The sequence below is a fragment of the Python bivittatus genome, unplaced genomic scaffold (genome assembly GCF_059951505.1).
Source record: "Python bivittatus isolate LINGU-HERP-01145 unplaced genomic scaffold, Pbiv_v1 ctg000190_np1212, whole genome shotgun sequence".
In the NCBI taxonomy this organism is placed as follows: domain Eukaryota; kingdom Metazoa; phylum Chordata; class Lepidosauria; order Squamata; family Pythonidae; genus Python; species Python bivittatus.
Window position 1 is genome coordinate 11,445,465 of NW_028277042.1, and position 16,161 is coordinate 11,461,625.

The 16,161-nt window shown below is 39.7% G+C and overlaps 1 protein-coding gene across 2 annotated transcripts; it reads left to right on the plus strand.

The window, feature by feature from the left end:
- Nucleotides 1-615: 615 nt before the first annotated feature.
- LOC148216485 (uncharacterized) lies at nucleotides 616-16,142 on the plus strand. 2 transcript variants are annotated; one of them, XM_088136044.1, is made up of 6 exons: nucleotides 616-801; nucleotides 1,440-1,491; nucleotides 10,200-10,387; nucleotides 10,910-11,068; nucleotides 12,355-12,465; nucleotides 12,907-16,142. In XM_088136044.1, exons 1-6 carry the CDS (start codon nucleotides 655-657, stop codon nucleotides 13,024-13,026), a joined length of 777 nt encoding a protein of 258 aa, XP_087992170.1. In that variant the 5' UTR covers nucleotides 616-654; the 3' UTR covers nucleotides 13,027-16,142. The 2 variants fall into 2 exon arrangements, with proteins under 2 accessions (XP_087992170.1, XP_087992168.1); XM_088136042.1 differs by lacking the exons at nucleotides 616-801; nucleotides 1,440-1,491 and adding exons at nucleotides 5,793-6,955; nucleotides 8,615-8,666.
- The last annotated feature ends 19 nt before the right edge of the window (nucleotides 16,143-16,161 follow it).

Below are 16,161 nucleotides of genomic sequence, written 5' to 3' on the forward strand. Positions count from 1 at the left end.
CCACTCTTCTAACTAAATATATAAACCAATAGCTAAATGATATATTTAACAATGGGTAATGTGAAAGTATTTTTTTCTCAGTGCCTGCTTCCTTGGTATATCCTTTTTATATCTGAATTATCCTCCTCCAATGGAAAAACAATGGAAATCTAACAAATGATTATTACATAAACTAAAATATTCCAAATTTATAACACTTTGGAAAAAGGTTAAATTCTGATTTGTTTTTAATTTATCTGTTGAGACTTATATGCTGCTGAAGTCACAAGCCACCCAGAAACTTTAGATTGTCTGCTGCCAAGCTTCAGTACCAACTGCTCTGCTAAGACTCAGATCATGATAATTGGTTTGAAAGGTGTTGTTCACAGCAGAAAGCATAGTAAACATTCTTTAAATGAAATAACACCAGTGAAAATAACAAAAAAAGTTGTTGCTTTTTTAAGTCCATGCAGAAGAACCTGTCAGGACTCTGTAGATGATACCCAAATCCTTCCTTTCTCACTCACTTCAGAGTTGTTATTTCCCTTCTGACACAGAGGCCAAGCAATTTATGTTACCTGGGTGGAGGGACTGGGAACGAGCTGAGTTGCGAGAAGATTTAAGGGAGTGCACAAACCGGTTTGTTAGTTGGTCTTGGCTGGCCATCCAAGAGAGATGGAACAACTGAATCCACGCAGCGTTCTGGTGACCGGGTCCAATCGGGGTCTTGGCTTGGAGCTGGTCAGGCAGCTGGCGAGGAAGAGCAATCCCCCACAATGGATCTTTGCCACTTGCCGGGACCCAGCTGGACCCCGTGCCCAGGTAAGGCCTGGGGTGCTTCAGCTCTATGTGGGAAGAACAGGGACATTTTCTCTAATGGCAGTTAGCTTGTGTCCTAGGTGGTCATGGTGGAGGCCTGGCTGAGTGAGGCATAATGAAGATTAAAAAAAAACAAACCAAGTTTATTAAATGAAAATTATTTAGATTTGAAATAGCTTAATGATGCTTTTCCTGGTGGAATTAGGGAGAGATGAATAGCATTGAGGCTAATTTCCCCCATCAATTGATTAGAAAACCATTAGAAGGGTTAAGCATTTTCAAGTTTTAGAATAAGAAGAATCCAACATAATCACTTTATCACAGGATTAGAAAGGCTATTCAGATTGAAAAAGATGGAAAACTGAGAGGAAACCCTATTGCAACATTTCAAAAGGGTAAACATTTTTGATAGCCTTCAGAATAATCCTTTCCGTATATCTGGGTAAGAAATGTTTTAAGACAGGTCTGAGTATGTTGAAGAAATGCTCCAGATTTGGTTAGCCAAAGGTGGGGGGGGGGTTTGCCTATATGAACCAAAGTTCCACAAGTTTACTAGGGCCCCCATTGAGAGAAAATTGTATCAGTGCCATGGCTAGCTGTAAGGAGGAAAGCACTAAGTCTGCAGATTTTCTTTTTTTCAGGACCTGAAGAATTTAGCTGCCAAACACCCACAAATTGTGATCATCCCACTGGGTATGTGTCCTGAAAGTCTTACTGGTTTTTCTTCAGCTGGGAGGGGAAAGATCCTAAATTCAACACCATAGTAAATTATGCCAACTAGGCATTAATTTTAAACATCTTCATCAGAGTAGACAAACATCACCTTGCATTATAATTCACAGTTTAAGCTGTTTAGGCAGAATTCCAAAAATGTTTGGATCTGCTACCTAACCAAGAAAAAACATTCTCCTAGGCAAAGCATTCACATTTTTTTTAAGATGCCTTTTTTTTAAATTGACTAAATACAAAAAATAAAAAGAATACACAAAATTATAGAAGAAGAAAAAAAACTAAAAAAAAGAAACAAAACAGTAGTTAAGCGAATCACCCGCGGTTGTTAAGCATGACGTCATATGACCGCATCTTATGATTTCCTGCCAGCTTCCCCACTGACTTTGCTTGTCGGACGTTGGCTGGGAGGGTCGCAAGTGACGATCATGTGACCACAGGACACTGCAACTGTGGTAAATGTGCACTGGTTACCAAGCACCCAAATCATGGTCATGTGACTGCAGGGACACTGTGATGGCCACAGCTTCAAGGACTGGTTGTAAGGAATGGTCTCCTTTTTCAGCACCATCGTAACTTTGAATGGTCGCTGAATGAGTGGTTGGTAAACAAGGAACTATCTGTATTCATTTCTGTTTGGATCATTTTGATTATTATTATTTAAAGAGTTTCTCTTTTTCTTCAAAACCATATTCTAAGTGTCTTAGCTTGGCTTGCTGTGTAGTATATATAAGGGATGCATTCCTGCTCGAATTTGGTTAGACTTCTGCTGTCAATTTTTCCATTGCCATGTATTCTTCAATTTTAATTTCCCAATCTTGTATTGATGGCAAGGTTTCTCTTTTCCAACATTGTGCCAGATTGATTCTTGCCACTGTCAGCATGTATCTTAATGCCTTTCATTTGTATTCTCTGGGATCATACCTAATAAAAATGTTTGTAGTTTTAATTCAAATTTTATTTTCAGAATTTTCTGAATGTTTTCGTGTATTTCTTTCCAGTACTTTTGAGTCATTTTGCATAACTACCTCATATAATAAAACAGTCTTTCTTTGTTGTGGCATTTCCAACATTTATTGTTGTATAATTTATCCATCCTGACAATCATTGACAGAGTTATATACCACCTGCAGAACATTTTATACCAATCATCTCTCAAATTGTAGCTTGGTGCAAATTTTATTGATTTTTTCCCCCATAGATCCATTATTGCTTTTTTAGAATTTTGATTCCAGTTTATCATATCATTTTTGATATGTTCTATTTCCGTGCCATATTTAACTAACAATCTGTAAATAACCCCTAATAAATACTCTTGATTCTGTGTATGTATTTCAAATCCTGTCATCTTTCTTAGGGTCCCTCCTACTTTAAGATTGTTTTTTATTTTTCCAGTGCAAAAACATTAACCATGGCAAATTCCTTCCTTCATTAAGTAATTCTTGTTGTATGTTTAATCCGTTTCTTGAATCCAGATGTATTATATTGGCATATGTGATCAGTTCTTTCTTGTCCTTGAAATAGAAAACATATGACAGTGACGCTAGTCATGAAATTGTTGGACTTATCCTTGCTTTTAATGATTTCCAAATTTTTAACAAACTTTTTCTTATAATACGTCCCTTCAGATTTTTGTCTTCTTTTGCTTCTTTATTTGATAGATATCTATGAAATCCATTGGCTAAACCTGCTCCTTCTATAGTTAATATTCTGCTATTAAGAAATTTTATCCCTTCTGTTATCCATGATAGACAGCTTGACCTGTAATATAATCTGAGATTGGGTAAAGCTAGTCCACCTCTCTTTTTTAAGTCTTGCAAAATTTTGAATCTTACTTTTGGTTTTTTTTCCCCCATCCCATATACATCTACTAATTGTTCTTTGCCAATCCTGCAATTTTTTTAACTGGGATTTGAATTGGTGTCATTCGAAATAAGAAGTTTATCTTGGGTAATGCATTCATTTTTATTGTTGCCATAAACTTAGCCAGGAAAGTTTTGTTTCAAAATCTTGTTTTATTTTGTTCCATAATTTAATGTAATTGTTTTGAAAAATGTCTTTATTGCATTCTGTCAAATAAAGTCCTAAATATTTCACTGGAACTTTTGTTAACTCACAGCCAGTCTCTTTTTTTCACAGGTTTTTTTCTTTCTCCGAAGTTAAGTCCCTTGGTATTATCTTTGTTTTCTTTTCATTGATTTTATATCAAGAAAAACAGTCAAAATCTTTGATTACTTTCACCCACTGTCATATAGATCTTTGTGGTTTCATAATTCTTAGTACATCATCTGTATAACATTTCATCTTGTATTCCTCTCTTTCAATTTTGACCCTAATTATCTGTTTATCTTTTCGGATCTTACTGATCAAGATTTCCAGACCAATTACAAATAGCAATGGGGGAAGTAGACACCCTTGTCTTGGGCCTTTGCTAATTGAAAAGCTTGAGGAGAGAGCTCTCCATTTGATTGTTAACACCCAAGTATGAACTCAACATGTTCCAACATTGGATAAACATAATGAGCATATATTACTCTGATGATGTCCTGTAACTTTTCTCTTCTGTTTCTCTCAGAATTACATGTTGCCAGCAAATCTGGAGTGTTATTGTCAGGTACTCCCACCCAAAGGTTGTTAGGTTATATAACTTAACCAGAATGAGGATCTGTCTGGCTGTACCATCAGCATTTGCCTTAGAGAGGATAAGGTGTGCAAAACTTTGTTACTAATCCAATCTACTTCAAACTGTTGTTTTTCAGTCATTTAGTCACATCTGACCAACATAGCTTGCTGGACATCATTTGTGTATCATCTATTTCATGTGAGGACCTCCTTGTGTCATCAGCAACAGCATCCACCCTCTTTGTCTTCTGTTGCTCTTTCTTTTCTGATTTTTCCAAGCTTATGGTGTCCAAAATCCTTAAATTTTAGCTTCATTATTAGTGCATCCAGTGAACATTAGTTTAACCTCACTTTATATTAAAAGACATATACTTCTTAGAATTCAGGCAAGGTGCTCTCAACAATTTTTCTTCCACCAACACAGTTTAAAGGCTTTGATTTTACGTTGTCTGATTGTCCAGCGTTCACAGCCATACATTATGACAAGAAAGGGGATTTTTGTTGTCATATAATTCTTTGCACATTAATGATTTGCCAAGGTCTGTCATATTCTTTCCTGAGTAGCAGACATCTCTTTATATTTCATGGATACAGTCAGCATCTCTGTGTTTTTTGTGCTGAGAAACATAAAGTCCACTACTTCCTCACCTATTTGCTCTGAGAGTTTAACCTTAGAATTTTCTTTACTACGAAGCAGGAGACCAGCTTTTGCATTAACTTCAACAAGAAATTCGTTAAGTCGTCCTCACTTCTAGCTATCAAAGTTGCAGTAGATCTGAGATTACTGATCTTTCCTCCAAGAATTCTAATTCCAACTTCTCTTGCTTCTGTTCCAGCATTTCTCCTGATATGTTTTGCATTTAAGATAGTACATATCCTCAGAGCAGTTCAGATCAGAATATAAATCCATCAGTAGGTACATGGTCTGGTCAAGTTATGTTTTTTTGGTCCGGGCATACCATATTGTGGTCCATAGTCCAAAGTCATAGAATATATATACAGAAAAAACAAATATCTTTTTTGGAGTCTCCTGCCTTTCCCATTATCATTGGATGAGAACAGTATGATCTTTGGTGTTTCTGTTTCTTCTGAAACCAGCTTTCAGCTCTGGTTCATAACGTGTGTCAGAATCCTTGCAATCAATCAGCCAACTTGCTAGCTTGCCTGCTTTGTTTCTGCCATTACAGATAGAATGGGGGGGGGGGCACGCCAGGAAGGAGCCGTTAGATGCAGATGGGCTGTTATCGGATTCTGTGATGGAATGGAATTATGAAGGCCAGGCTCAGGGAGATAAGCATTTTCTTAGCTCGCCAGAAGAGCGTGGAGGCAACAAGAGGATGAGACTGCCACCTCCCTGAGGAATTCGCACTGTTGTGGCTGGCTGACTTTGGGAGCTGGGGTTTCAGTCTGGGAAGATTCTTGCTAGAGGTTGTAGCTAATAAACATAGCTGGACTGAATTTGCATTGTCTCTTGGAGTTCCTTGGGCTGGGCCTGACATGATGTCCAATACATTTTAATTCTATACACTGCTTAGAAATGACAAGTGGGACATAAATATTTCATATATACCAAAAACTAAATACTATATTTAATGATGTGTAACGAGAACTTTCTTTCAGTGCTTTCTTTCTAGTATGTCCTTTTTGTACCTTAATCATCCTTCTCCTATGGAAAAACCATGGAAATTCAATAAATGAATTAATGTAGTATGAAATAAAATATTTCAAACTTTAAAAACTTTGCAAAAGGGCTTAAATTCAGATTTGTTTATTAGTTTGTTTCCTGAGACTTATATGCTGCTGAAATCATAAGCAAACCAGAAACTCTTCGTTGTCTGCTCCCGAGCTTCAGTACCAATTCTTCCTCTAAGAGTCAAATCAAATTTTAGTATTAATGGTCCATGAAAGTCCTACCCTTCATTAACTCTTCTCTGATTGCAGCTATTCAGTCAGAGTCCTGCAGAAAGAGAAAAGAGATGAGAAATTGGGACACTCCATGGAGTTAGCTGAGCATGGAGTTAGTTGTTCGGTCTCAACTCTTGAACTCCTTTTCACTCCAACTGATGGATACAAGATTTGAAGGGAGGGGTAATATTAAGAAACAGCTCTTTTGGCTCTTTTCTCACTTGACCAGTCCCCCCCCCCGCCGATCTTTTTTGTAGGAAGGTAGGATATGTCTGAAGTAGAAGTCTATTTTACCAGCCTTTCATGGCAAAAAAGAGGCTTTTCATACATACCTTCCAACCTACCTATTTGTATCTGAGGGCGAATATTATTTTAATCCATAAAGCATTGAAAACTCAGATTTTCAGCCTCTGATTGTCTTGGGTTTGACGGATTTGCTAAGCGATTTGAAAGGTTTTCTTCATGGTAAAAAACAGAGGAGTCATTCTTTAAATAAAAGAACATTTACACTGAAAATAGCAAAAGAGAAAGAACTGCTGAAGAAAAAAGTCCCTGCAGCAAAATCTGAGAAAATCCTGTGGGTGCTCGCCAAATCCTGCCTTTCTTATTCTCTTCAGAAGTATTACTCCTTTCTGATACAGGAGCCAAGCAATTTACATAATAAGGGTGGAGGGACTGGGAATGAGCTGAGCTGCAAGAAGATTTAAGGCAGCGGGCAGAGCAGTTTCTTAGTTGATCTCGGCTGGCAAGAGAGATGGAACGACTGAATCCACGCAGCGTTCTGGTGACCGGGTCCAATCGGGGTCTTGGCTTGGAGCTGGTCAGGCAGCTGGTGAGGAAGAGCAATCCCCCACAGTGGATCTTTGCCACTTGCCGGGACCCAGCTGGACCCCGTGCCCAGGTAAGGCCTGGGGTGCCTTCAGCTCTATGTGGGAAGAACAGGGACATTTTCTCTAATGGCAATTAGCTTGTGTCCTAGGTGGTCATGGTGGAGGCCTGACTGAGTGAGGCATAATGAAGATTAAAAAAAAACAAACCAAGTTTATTAAATGAAAATGATTTAGATTTGAAATAGCTTAATGATGCTTTTCCTGGTGGAATTAGGGAGAGATGAATAGTGTTGAGGCTAATTTCCCCCATCAATTGATTAGAAAACCATTAGAAGGGTTAAGCATTTTCAAGTTTTAGAATAAGAAGAATCCAACATAATCACTTTATCACAGGATTAGAAAGGCTCCTCAGGTTGAAAAAAATAGCTTAATGATGCTTTTCCTGGTAGAATTAGGGAGACGTATAGAGCGTTGAGGCTAATTTCCCCCATCAATTGATTGGAAGATCATTACAAAGTTTACATCTTTTTAAATCTTGAAATACGAAGAATCCAAGTTAAGTCGTCACAGTGACAGGATTAGAAAGGCTGCTGTGGTTGAAATATATATATTTAAAAGGGTTGAGAGGAAACACCACTGTTATTTGTCGAAAGCATTATCAATGTTTATTGCCTTCAGAATAATCCTTTCTGTACATCTGGGTAAGAGATGTTTTAAGACAGGTCTGTGTCCGATGGAGAAATGTTCCACATTTGATTCATCAGAGTTTTTCACAACTATACTAGGACTCGCTGTTGATCGAAAAATCAGTCACAAGAATAAAATCTCAGCATGAGATTTTCTTGCAGGGCATTTTTATAAGGCTTGACTGATACAATGGTTCCATTTCTCCCTAGGTGAGAATGGAACTCAGGTGGAATTTAACCATCTTCTGTTTTTTCTTCTTATCCCATTTCAAATTAGCCATTTACAGAATGTGCTGCCCCGCCTAAGGACTTTTTCTCAGGACCAACTCAGTATGCTTCCCCTGCCCTTGGTCACTCAAAACTTCTTTTTCAGTTCTTCAGCCCCTTCTGAGCCTTTGTGACATAATGGACACCGTTTTCCAGAGTTGCGTCTCAGGAAGGGCCTCCCTGAGGTCTTGTAAGCTCATTCTTCTACCTCCAGGGATATTATTTCGCCACATGCTTTCTGCTGGACTCTTCCTCAGTTGCCTTCGAATGTTCTGAGCATCAGACCAGCTTTATTCCTTAAGTCTCCCTGGCTTCCAGCAGGCAAAGTGCTATCACCAGCATGAAACTACTGATGTTTCTCCCGGTAGTTTCTATTTCTTTTAGCCTACTCTAGCATTTCTCATGATACTCTCTTCAGGTAAATTGTCTGTTAGTCTCAGTATTCTTTAGCACCGTCCCTGTTTTGGAGTGTACACCCCAATGGTATAGCTCCAGGTATCACTGGATTGCACGAGCCTCTTCACAATTAGAAGATAAAATGCCTGAAGGGGATGGAAAACTATTCTGATGTAAAATTTGTTGTCTAGTTGCCCATTCCTCTCCTGCCCTGAATGCCTCTGTTTCCAGTAATTTCCTCTGTCCCCAGCGACTTCCCTCCAGATTTTGCATATGGAAAAGATGTAGTAAGACATGGAAAAAAAATGTAATGGAAACATATTTTGCCATGGTTAGCTGTAAGGGGGAAGGCACTAAATTTGTGGATTTTCTTCCTTTCAGGACTTGAAGAATTTGGCTGCCGGACACCCACAAATTGTGATCATCACACTGGGTATGTGTCCCGAAAACCCCTTTGGTTCTTCTCTAGCTGGGAAGGAAAAGAGCTGAAATTCAGCACCATGGTAGATCATGCCAACTAGGCACGAACTCCATACGTCTACATCAGATATGGCAAACGTTGCCTTGTGTTACAATTACACTTTAGGCAGAATTCCAAAAATGGATTCCAGAAACAGTTGGATCTGCTAACCAACGAAGAAACAAACAAACAAACATTCTGCTAGGCAGATGCATTGGAAAGTTAATATCCAAGCAGTAAGTCTGATGACTTCTTGATAGTTCTCTCTTCTGTCTCTCTCAAAGTTACAAGTTGGCTGCAAACTCTGGAGTGTTATTGGGAGCCACTCACACCCAAAGCTTGTAGGTGAATTTGGTAGTTTGCATACCTAATGAGGGTGAGGATCTGGCTGGCAGTACCAGTCACCACTTGGCTTAGAGAGGGTATGGTGTGCAACATGTTGTTACTAATCCAGTATGCTCAGAACTGTTGGTTTTCAGTCATTCAGTCACATGTGATTCTCATAACTGGCTGAACATCATTGGTGTGTCACCTCTTTCATATAAGGTCCTCCTTGTGTCATCAGAGACAGCATCTGTAGTGGTCTGGTCAAGTAATGTTTTCAGGTCTGTGCACAGCATATTGGGGTCCATAGTCCAAAGTCATAGAATAATCAAGAAAGCGCAAATAAATATCCTTTTTGGATTTTCGTACCTTTTCCATTATCATTGGATGTGAGCAGTGTGATTTCTGGTCTCTCTGCTTCTTCTGAAATTGCCTTGTGCTGTCAGGAATTCCTGTATCTTGTTGAAGTCTGGACTGCAGAAGCCTGAGGATTATTTTATTACCACATGAGATAAGTGCATGGTTTGGTAGTTTGAGCATCCTTTAGGACTGCCTTTTTCACTCTGAAATAAAAATTAATATTTTCCATGCCTATTTAAGGCTGGGAGCAGCATTTTAACAGCATCATCCTGCAAACCTTTAAACCATTCCACAAGTATTTCCTCACCTTCTACAGCCTTTGCTTAGCAATTGGTCTTATTCTCATTTATTCAATAATGATTTATTGGCTAAACCCCGATTTGATGGGTTTGTAGGATATGCTAAGCCATAAATCAGAGGTTACAAACATTAATAGATTCAGGCACGCAAAACAGAATCCCAATCAACCATACTATTGCTTTCTGTGTCAGAGGAACCCCATCAGGGTAGTTTGCAAACCAAAAACCCATGGTTTAAGTAATTCATGGCTTCATGCAGTGCTTTGTCCCATCCGTAGTTTAATAACATGAATGAACTCAGATACTGTCTTGCCTTTATTGGCTTCATGAGGAAGTCCTGCATTTTTCAAAACCATCAGTAGACCACATGTCTCTGCAGTCTTGAGTAATCCCAAGGAAGTCATTTTATTAAAAGAAGAAGCAGCAGCAGCAATATGAACAAAATACGGGTATATTTGTTGGACCATTGTGCGGTATGCAAAGCTGGACATGAAATAATATACCTTTATTTTTCCCACTGTAGACACATCTGATCCATCCAGCGTTAAGGCTGCTGTAGCCAAAGTTACAGAACATCTGAAAGGGGCTGGATTGAACCTGCTGATTAATAATGCAGGGATTGTAAATATGACCAGCTTGGAGACTGAAACACCGGAGACCATGTCTGAAACCTACAGAACCAATGTGATTGGGCCCATGATAGTTACCCAGGTAAGGATATTTTGCAGTCCTTTCTTCATTGTGTAGGAAGAATAGCTATTTAGATGCAAGTGTTTCACAGAACAGATGTTGGCTTGTTTGGATTTTTTCTGGTCTAAAGAACTCTAGGCTCTTTCTGGACTTTCTCCAGGGAATTCCCTGAGGGACTTTTGTCCACTCCCTCCCTCTCAACCCAAGCACCTACCTCACAGATTTGGGATTGTAAGAATGAATCCTGGGCTCCTAGAGCTCTTTAAAAATGGGATATCAAAACATGAATAAAAATTTTGCCCAGCAGCTGCACAGACTATGATAGACTATGGATAGACCATGGATAGAATGAGGATGGAAAAATTGTGTTGATTGAAACAGGGATGTAAATGGGTTCCGCCTACAGCACAATTCTGATGTTTTCTGGTAAGCAGCTAGGAACTCTTTTAGGCCTTCTCCTTGGGAACTTATAATGGTTGAGAGATGTGCCACCCTCCACATAGAAGGTTTGGGTGCCCTTCATTTCTTCCTTCTGTCCTCCAGGCATTGCTTCCCTTGCTGAGGAAAGCATCTCAAGAAAGTCCCCAGAAAGGCATGAGCTGCAGCAAAGGAGCCATCATCAACATGTCCAGTGAAGCAGGTTCCATCACAAATGTCCTTGAATGGCAGCGGGGCCACATGGTCGCTTATCGTTGCAGTAAGGTACAGATGAAGCCATGATCAGAGAATGGAAGGATCCATTTGGTTGTTATCATAAGTATAAGAACAGCATGTTTGAATGTTATATCCACCTTCCCACCATAACTGGTTAATGTTGTTCCATCTGAAACTTCTTTGCCTAGAATTAATGAGTTGATATCTTGCTGCTGAGTAAGGTTGGCACAAGGCATTGGAAACCAAGAAGATTTGCTTTTTTATTAGTGTTGCAATAAATTCAATACCACGTTCATTGAGTTTCACCCTAGAGCAATGTTTTTCAACCTTGGCAACTTTAAGATGCATGGACTTGAATTCCCAGAATTCCCCACCCAGCATTCTGGGAGTTGAAGTCTACCCCTCTTAAAGTTGCCAAGGTTGAGAAACACTGCCCTAAATTGCCAACTAGGTCCTTGGGAAAATCTATCAAAAATCTGGTCTCTGGATGCCTGCCCTAATCCTAACCCTAACCCTAACCCCCGGTCACTGAGCTTAGAGTGCCGGGGGTTGGTGTAGAAGGGTTTTTACACAAATAAAAATTTCTGATTTCCTAAAAAAAAAAAAAAAATTCTGATTTCCTAACCCAAACCCTAACCCTAACCCTAACCTAACTTCATAACCAGCCAGAGAGGGCTAACAGAGCTCAACTGATCCAAGAATGGAAGGTTCAGTTCTGTTGTTATCATAAATATGAGAAGAGCACATTTGAATTTTACATCTACTTTCCCACCATAACTGGTTAATGTTAATACTGAAAATTTCTATCAATATTCACTACCTACAACCCAAGATAAGAAAATTTAATAACTTAGCTGGCTCCGTTCCTTCCTTCCAAACTGCCAAGAAGCAGATGGCTGATGCCTCTTCAGATTCCAGATCAGAGTGTTGTGGTACCTCCAGGTGTGCTATCAAACATAAGGTTTGGGGGAGTCATGTGCTTTCCCTCCAGAGCACACTTCTCCAAATAATGGCAGAGAACATGCACTGAATAGGTTCAACTAACGTTTTGAATATATGTTCTTTTCATTCTGGTAAACAACATAGAATCACAGCCAATAGGGTTTGGGGAAGGGAGGAAGTGAGAGATACTTGGCAAGAGAGAGTAAGAGACAGTAGAAGCACATTCATACCAATATAACACACGAATGTTCTGATCTTCTGCAGGCCTGGGAGGTTCGACATATTGTCCAAGACAGACTTTCAGCTACAGAAGCCACCTTTGAAGGGAATAGCAACTTACAGCACCCAAATGAACCATTTATTTATCTTCTCCCTCTCTGTCTCCCTCACAGTCTGCTCTGAATATGCTCACTAAATGCCAGTCCCTGCATCTTGCCAAAGATGAGATCTTGTGCATTGCGTTGCATCCTGGATGGGTGCAGACTGACATGGGAAGTAAACTAGTAAGTGAATTGGAGAAAAAAACAAACTTTATACAGCAGCCAAAAAAAAAAAAAGAACAAAATTAGTTGGACTAGGAATGGAACATTCTGAAAAACTCTAGAATGATCTAGAACTCTAGAACTTGGGTTGAAACCTGAGGACTGTGTTTGTAGAACACACTCGACCACAAAATGGTCAGGTGAAATTGAGCCTCTTGGATTCTGTAAACTCCAAGTGGCTCTTTATGATGCAGTGGACAATTCCCTCAAATTGGGTCAACTGGGTCGAGAGTAGTTCCGTTAACTATGGGGGCGACATGCAAGCATAACTGTTAGTGCTGGTGGTCCTTCTTAAAAGCTAATGAACAGGACTCTCCTTTCTAAAACCTAGTTGATGTTACCTTAGTTTTTAGACTTTTTTCACTATGAACTTCCCTTATCCCTTGCCTATTCTTTTTCCAGGGATCACCCCCAATGACAATGGAGGAGAGTTTGCAAGCTGTTCTGCACACACTTGCTGGCCTCTCTGAGAAAGATCATGGCACATTTGTTAATTGGGAAGGGAATCATCTTCCTTGGTGAGAAAACCAAGAGTCTGCTTCTCTGCGCTGCAGGACGCCATTCTCATCAAAGTCATTACAGCCTCTGTCTCCAATGCTAAGCATAATGTGCTCTGCTGCATGTAACCCCAGCTGTTGTATTGTATTGGATGCCTGTAAAACCTGCTCAGCCAGGGTCTTCCATGAGGTCCTTATGATTCTTTTGGATGATTTGAGATGTCACTGGCTATATGGTAACCATTCATTGCATTTGGCAAAGCAACCATTTCTTCCGATGCTGACTTGCAAGCTGAAGAGAAACTCCTCTTCTAGACCACTAGAATCTAAACCATATACTCAACCACTGAACCAGGTGGATGAGGTCCTTTTCTCCAACTCCACACCCAGGGAAGTGGGTCTTGATTTGGACTGCAGGTTCGATTGCAAAAAGTTCAAAAGCTTCCTCTCTCCCCACTCAGGACCAAAAGTGATGGGAGATTCCTGTGACTCAATATGAAATGGGAGGGATGTTTTGGAAAGGGTGCCCATGCCAAAGCAAAGTCCTAGAGCAGAGAGACAGATCACACAAAAGGAAATGGTGAGTTGTCAAGGCTACAACCTCAGGATGGGTTCAAATCCAGTCCATGTAAATTCCATCTTTGATGTCATGCTGGTCTGCTCTGCTGAATGATAAAGAAAAATATGAACACATAATTGGTTTTAGATCTACGTGTCTACACATGCTCTTAATTCATAGAAATGATTGAGTTGATCTTCCATCCTCTGAGCTTCTAGAAGAAGAAGAGTTCAAAAGAGGTGAAGCAAGAATCATTCTTGGTGGGCCTACAGGAACCTAAGATAGTGAAGAAAACATGGCCAGGCAATTTAGATACAGAGGATTTTTTAGAAACTCTCTAGTTTTAATTTTCACCTAGCTTCAATCAACCTGAATTTAGGTACTAAATTCCATAGAAAGAAAGCAATAATGGCATTATTGGATAACATTCTCTTCCAAACAGTGTGGCATTTACCAAATAGGTGATGTTTGTTCAGCTCAGTATGGGAGTTTCAAAGTTGACACTGCAGACAAAAAATAAGTTGTCATTTTGATAGAACTTGCAACGTTATTGCTCCTTGGAAATAATTTGGGCATCTGCTAAATTCACTTATAATAAAGGTTACATTTGAGAGCCCAAGATAGAGCAGCCAAATTACTTTTGATTCCTGTTCTATAGTCTGTTTTATTTTGTATTTTATTGTAATCCAATACATTTTAATTCTATACACTGCTTAGAAATGACAAGTGGGACATAAATATTTCATATAAACCAAAAACTAAATACTATATTTAATGATGTGTAATGAGAACTTTCTTTCAGTGCTTTCTTTCTAGTATGTCCTTTTTGTACCTTAATTATCCTTCTCCTATGGAAAAACCATGGAAATTCAATAAATGAATTAATGTAGTATGAAATAAAATATTTCAAACTTTAAAAACTTTGCAAAAGGGCTTAAATTCAGATTTGTTTATTAGTTTGTTTGCTGAGACTTATATGCTGCTGAAATCATAAGCAAACCAGAAACTCTTCGTTGTCTGCTCCCGAGCTTCAGTACCAATTCTTCCGCTAAGAATCTGTTAGGCACTAGCCTTTGTTTATTCGTTTACTCAAGTTTAGAGAACCAAATTAACTTGAGACAAGGCTTATTTTTAGCTAACAGAATTTTATTGGCCAATAAATATTCTGGATGGCTCATTCAACACAGTGGCAACGTGTTGAGGAGAACCACACCTTGCAAAGCAAGCAACAAAGATTTTATAGGCATCCACAAATGTAATCAAATCGTACATCCCCTCATGTCCACATAGGGGATTTTTGGGATGGTCCAGGGAGGAGTAAAGGTGGGCCCTAAAGAGGTGAATCTAAATTTAACTTTTTTCTTCTGGTTACCATGGGAATAGCCCATGTCGGTCCATATCTCTTCTTTGTTCCTCTTCTTCTGTTACCAAAGAAATGCCTACCTCCTTATCTTTCTCTGGCTTTCTTTGTAACTTCTTTGGAATTCGGTGTCTCTTCTGGCAACTTTCCTTTCCTGGCCCCAAGCTGACTTACAGCTTGCTTGGTTCAAAGACAGTCAGGCATCTAACGGCTAATTGCTTCTAAAGGAAATGGGGTGGGGGAATGGTGTGCTCTCTTGGAAGGCAAAAGCAAGTTAACCCTTTATAAGTAAGATAGAGTGCACTATCACATGCATGCCCACACATTATGAGAGAGTATAAAATTGTGTATCAAAACAATGCCCTTCAAATCAAATCAAATTTTAGTATTAATGGTCCATGAAAGTCCTACCCTTCATTAACTCTTCTCTGACTGCAGCTATTCAGTCAGAGTCCTGCAGAAAGAGAAAAGAGATGAGAAATTGGGACACTCCATGGAGTTAGCTGAGCATGGAGTTAGTTGTTCGGTCTCAACTCCTGAACTCCTTTTCACTCCAACTGATGGATACAAGATTTGAAGGGAGGGGTAATATTAAGAAACAGCTCTTTTGGCTCTTTTCTCACTTGACCAGCACCCCCCCCCCCCCCGCCGATCCTTTTTGTAGGAAGGTAGGATATGTCTGAAGTAGAAGTCTATTTTACCAGCCTTTCATGGCAAAAAAGAAGCTTTTCATACATACCTTCCTACCTACCTATTTGTATCTGAGGGCGAATATTATTTTAATCCATAAAGCATTGAAAACTCAGATTTTCAGCCTCTGACTGTCTTGGGTTTGTGAGAAGGCAGGGAGAAGTGAGGGCCTCAAACGAACCATGTTTGCTAGAGGAGAGTGCTGTGCACCATGGGGCAGCCTTGGGGGGCACGGCAGGAGGGAGGAAATACCGTAGGCAGAAGGCACATTCGCACGAGAGTGAAGAGGGGCAGCAGGGGGCGGCCGTTGGGTCAAGTGGGTATTGCAATGTGTATTGCACTGATTGGATTAGGAAAGTGGAATGTCTGCGGTTTTGCAGTTAATTAGCGGCACTCCAGGGCGGTAAAAAAAGGTGAGATTGTGAGCCAAGCCCTCTTAGGAGGGGGAGGACAGATAGGGGGTATGAAAAACCTGTCAGACCTTGCTTCGGGGTTCCTCCATTGCTGCGGGAGGGACCCACCTTTGCAAATGTGCCCAATAAAAAACTTCT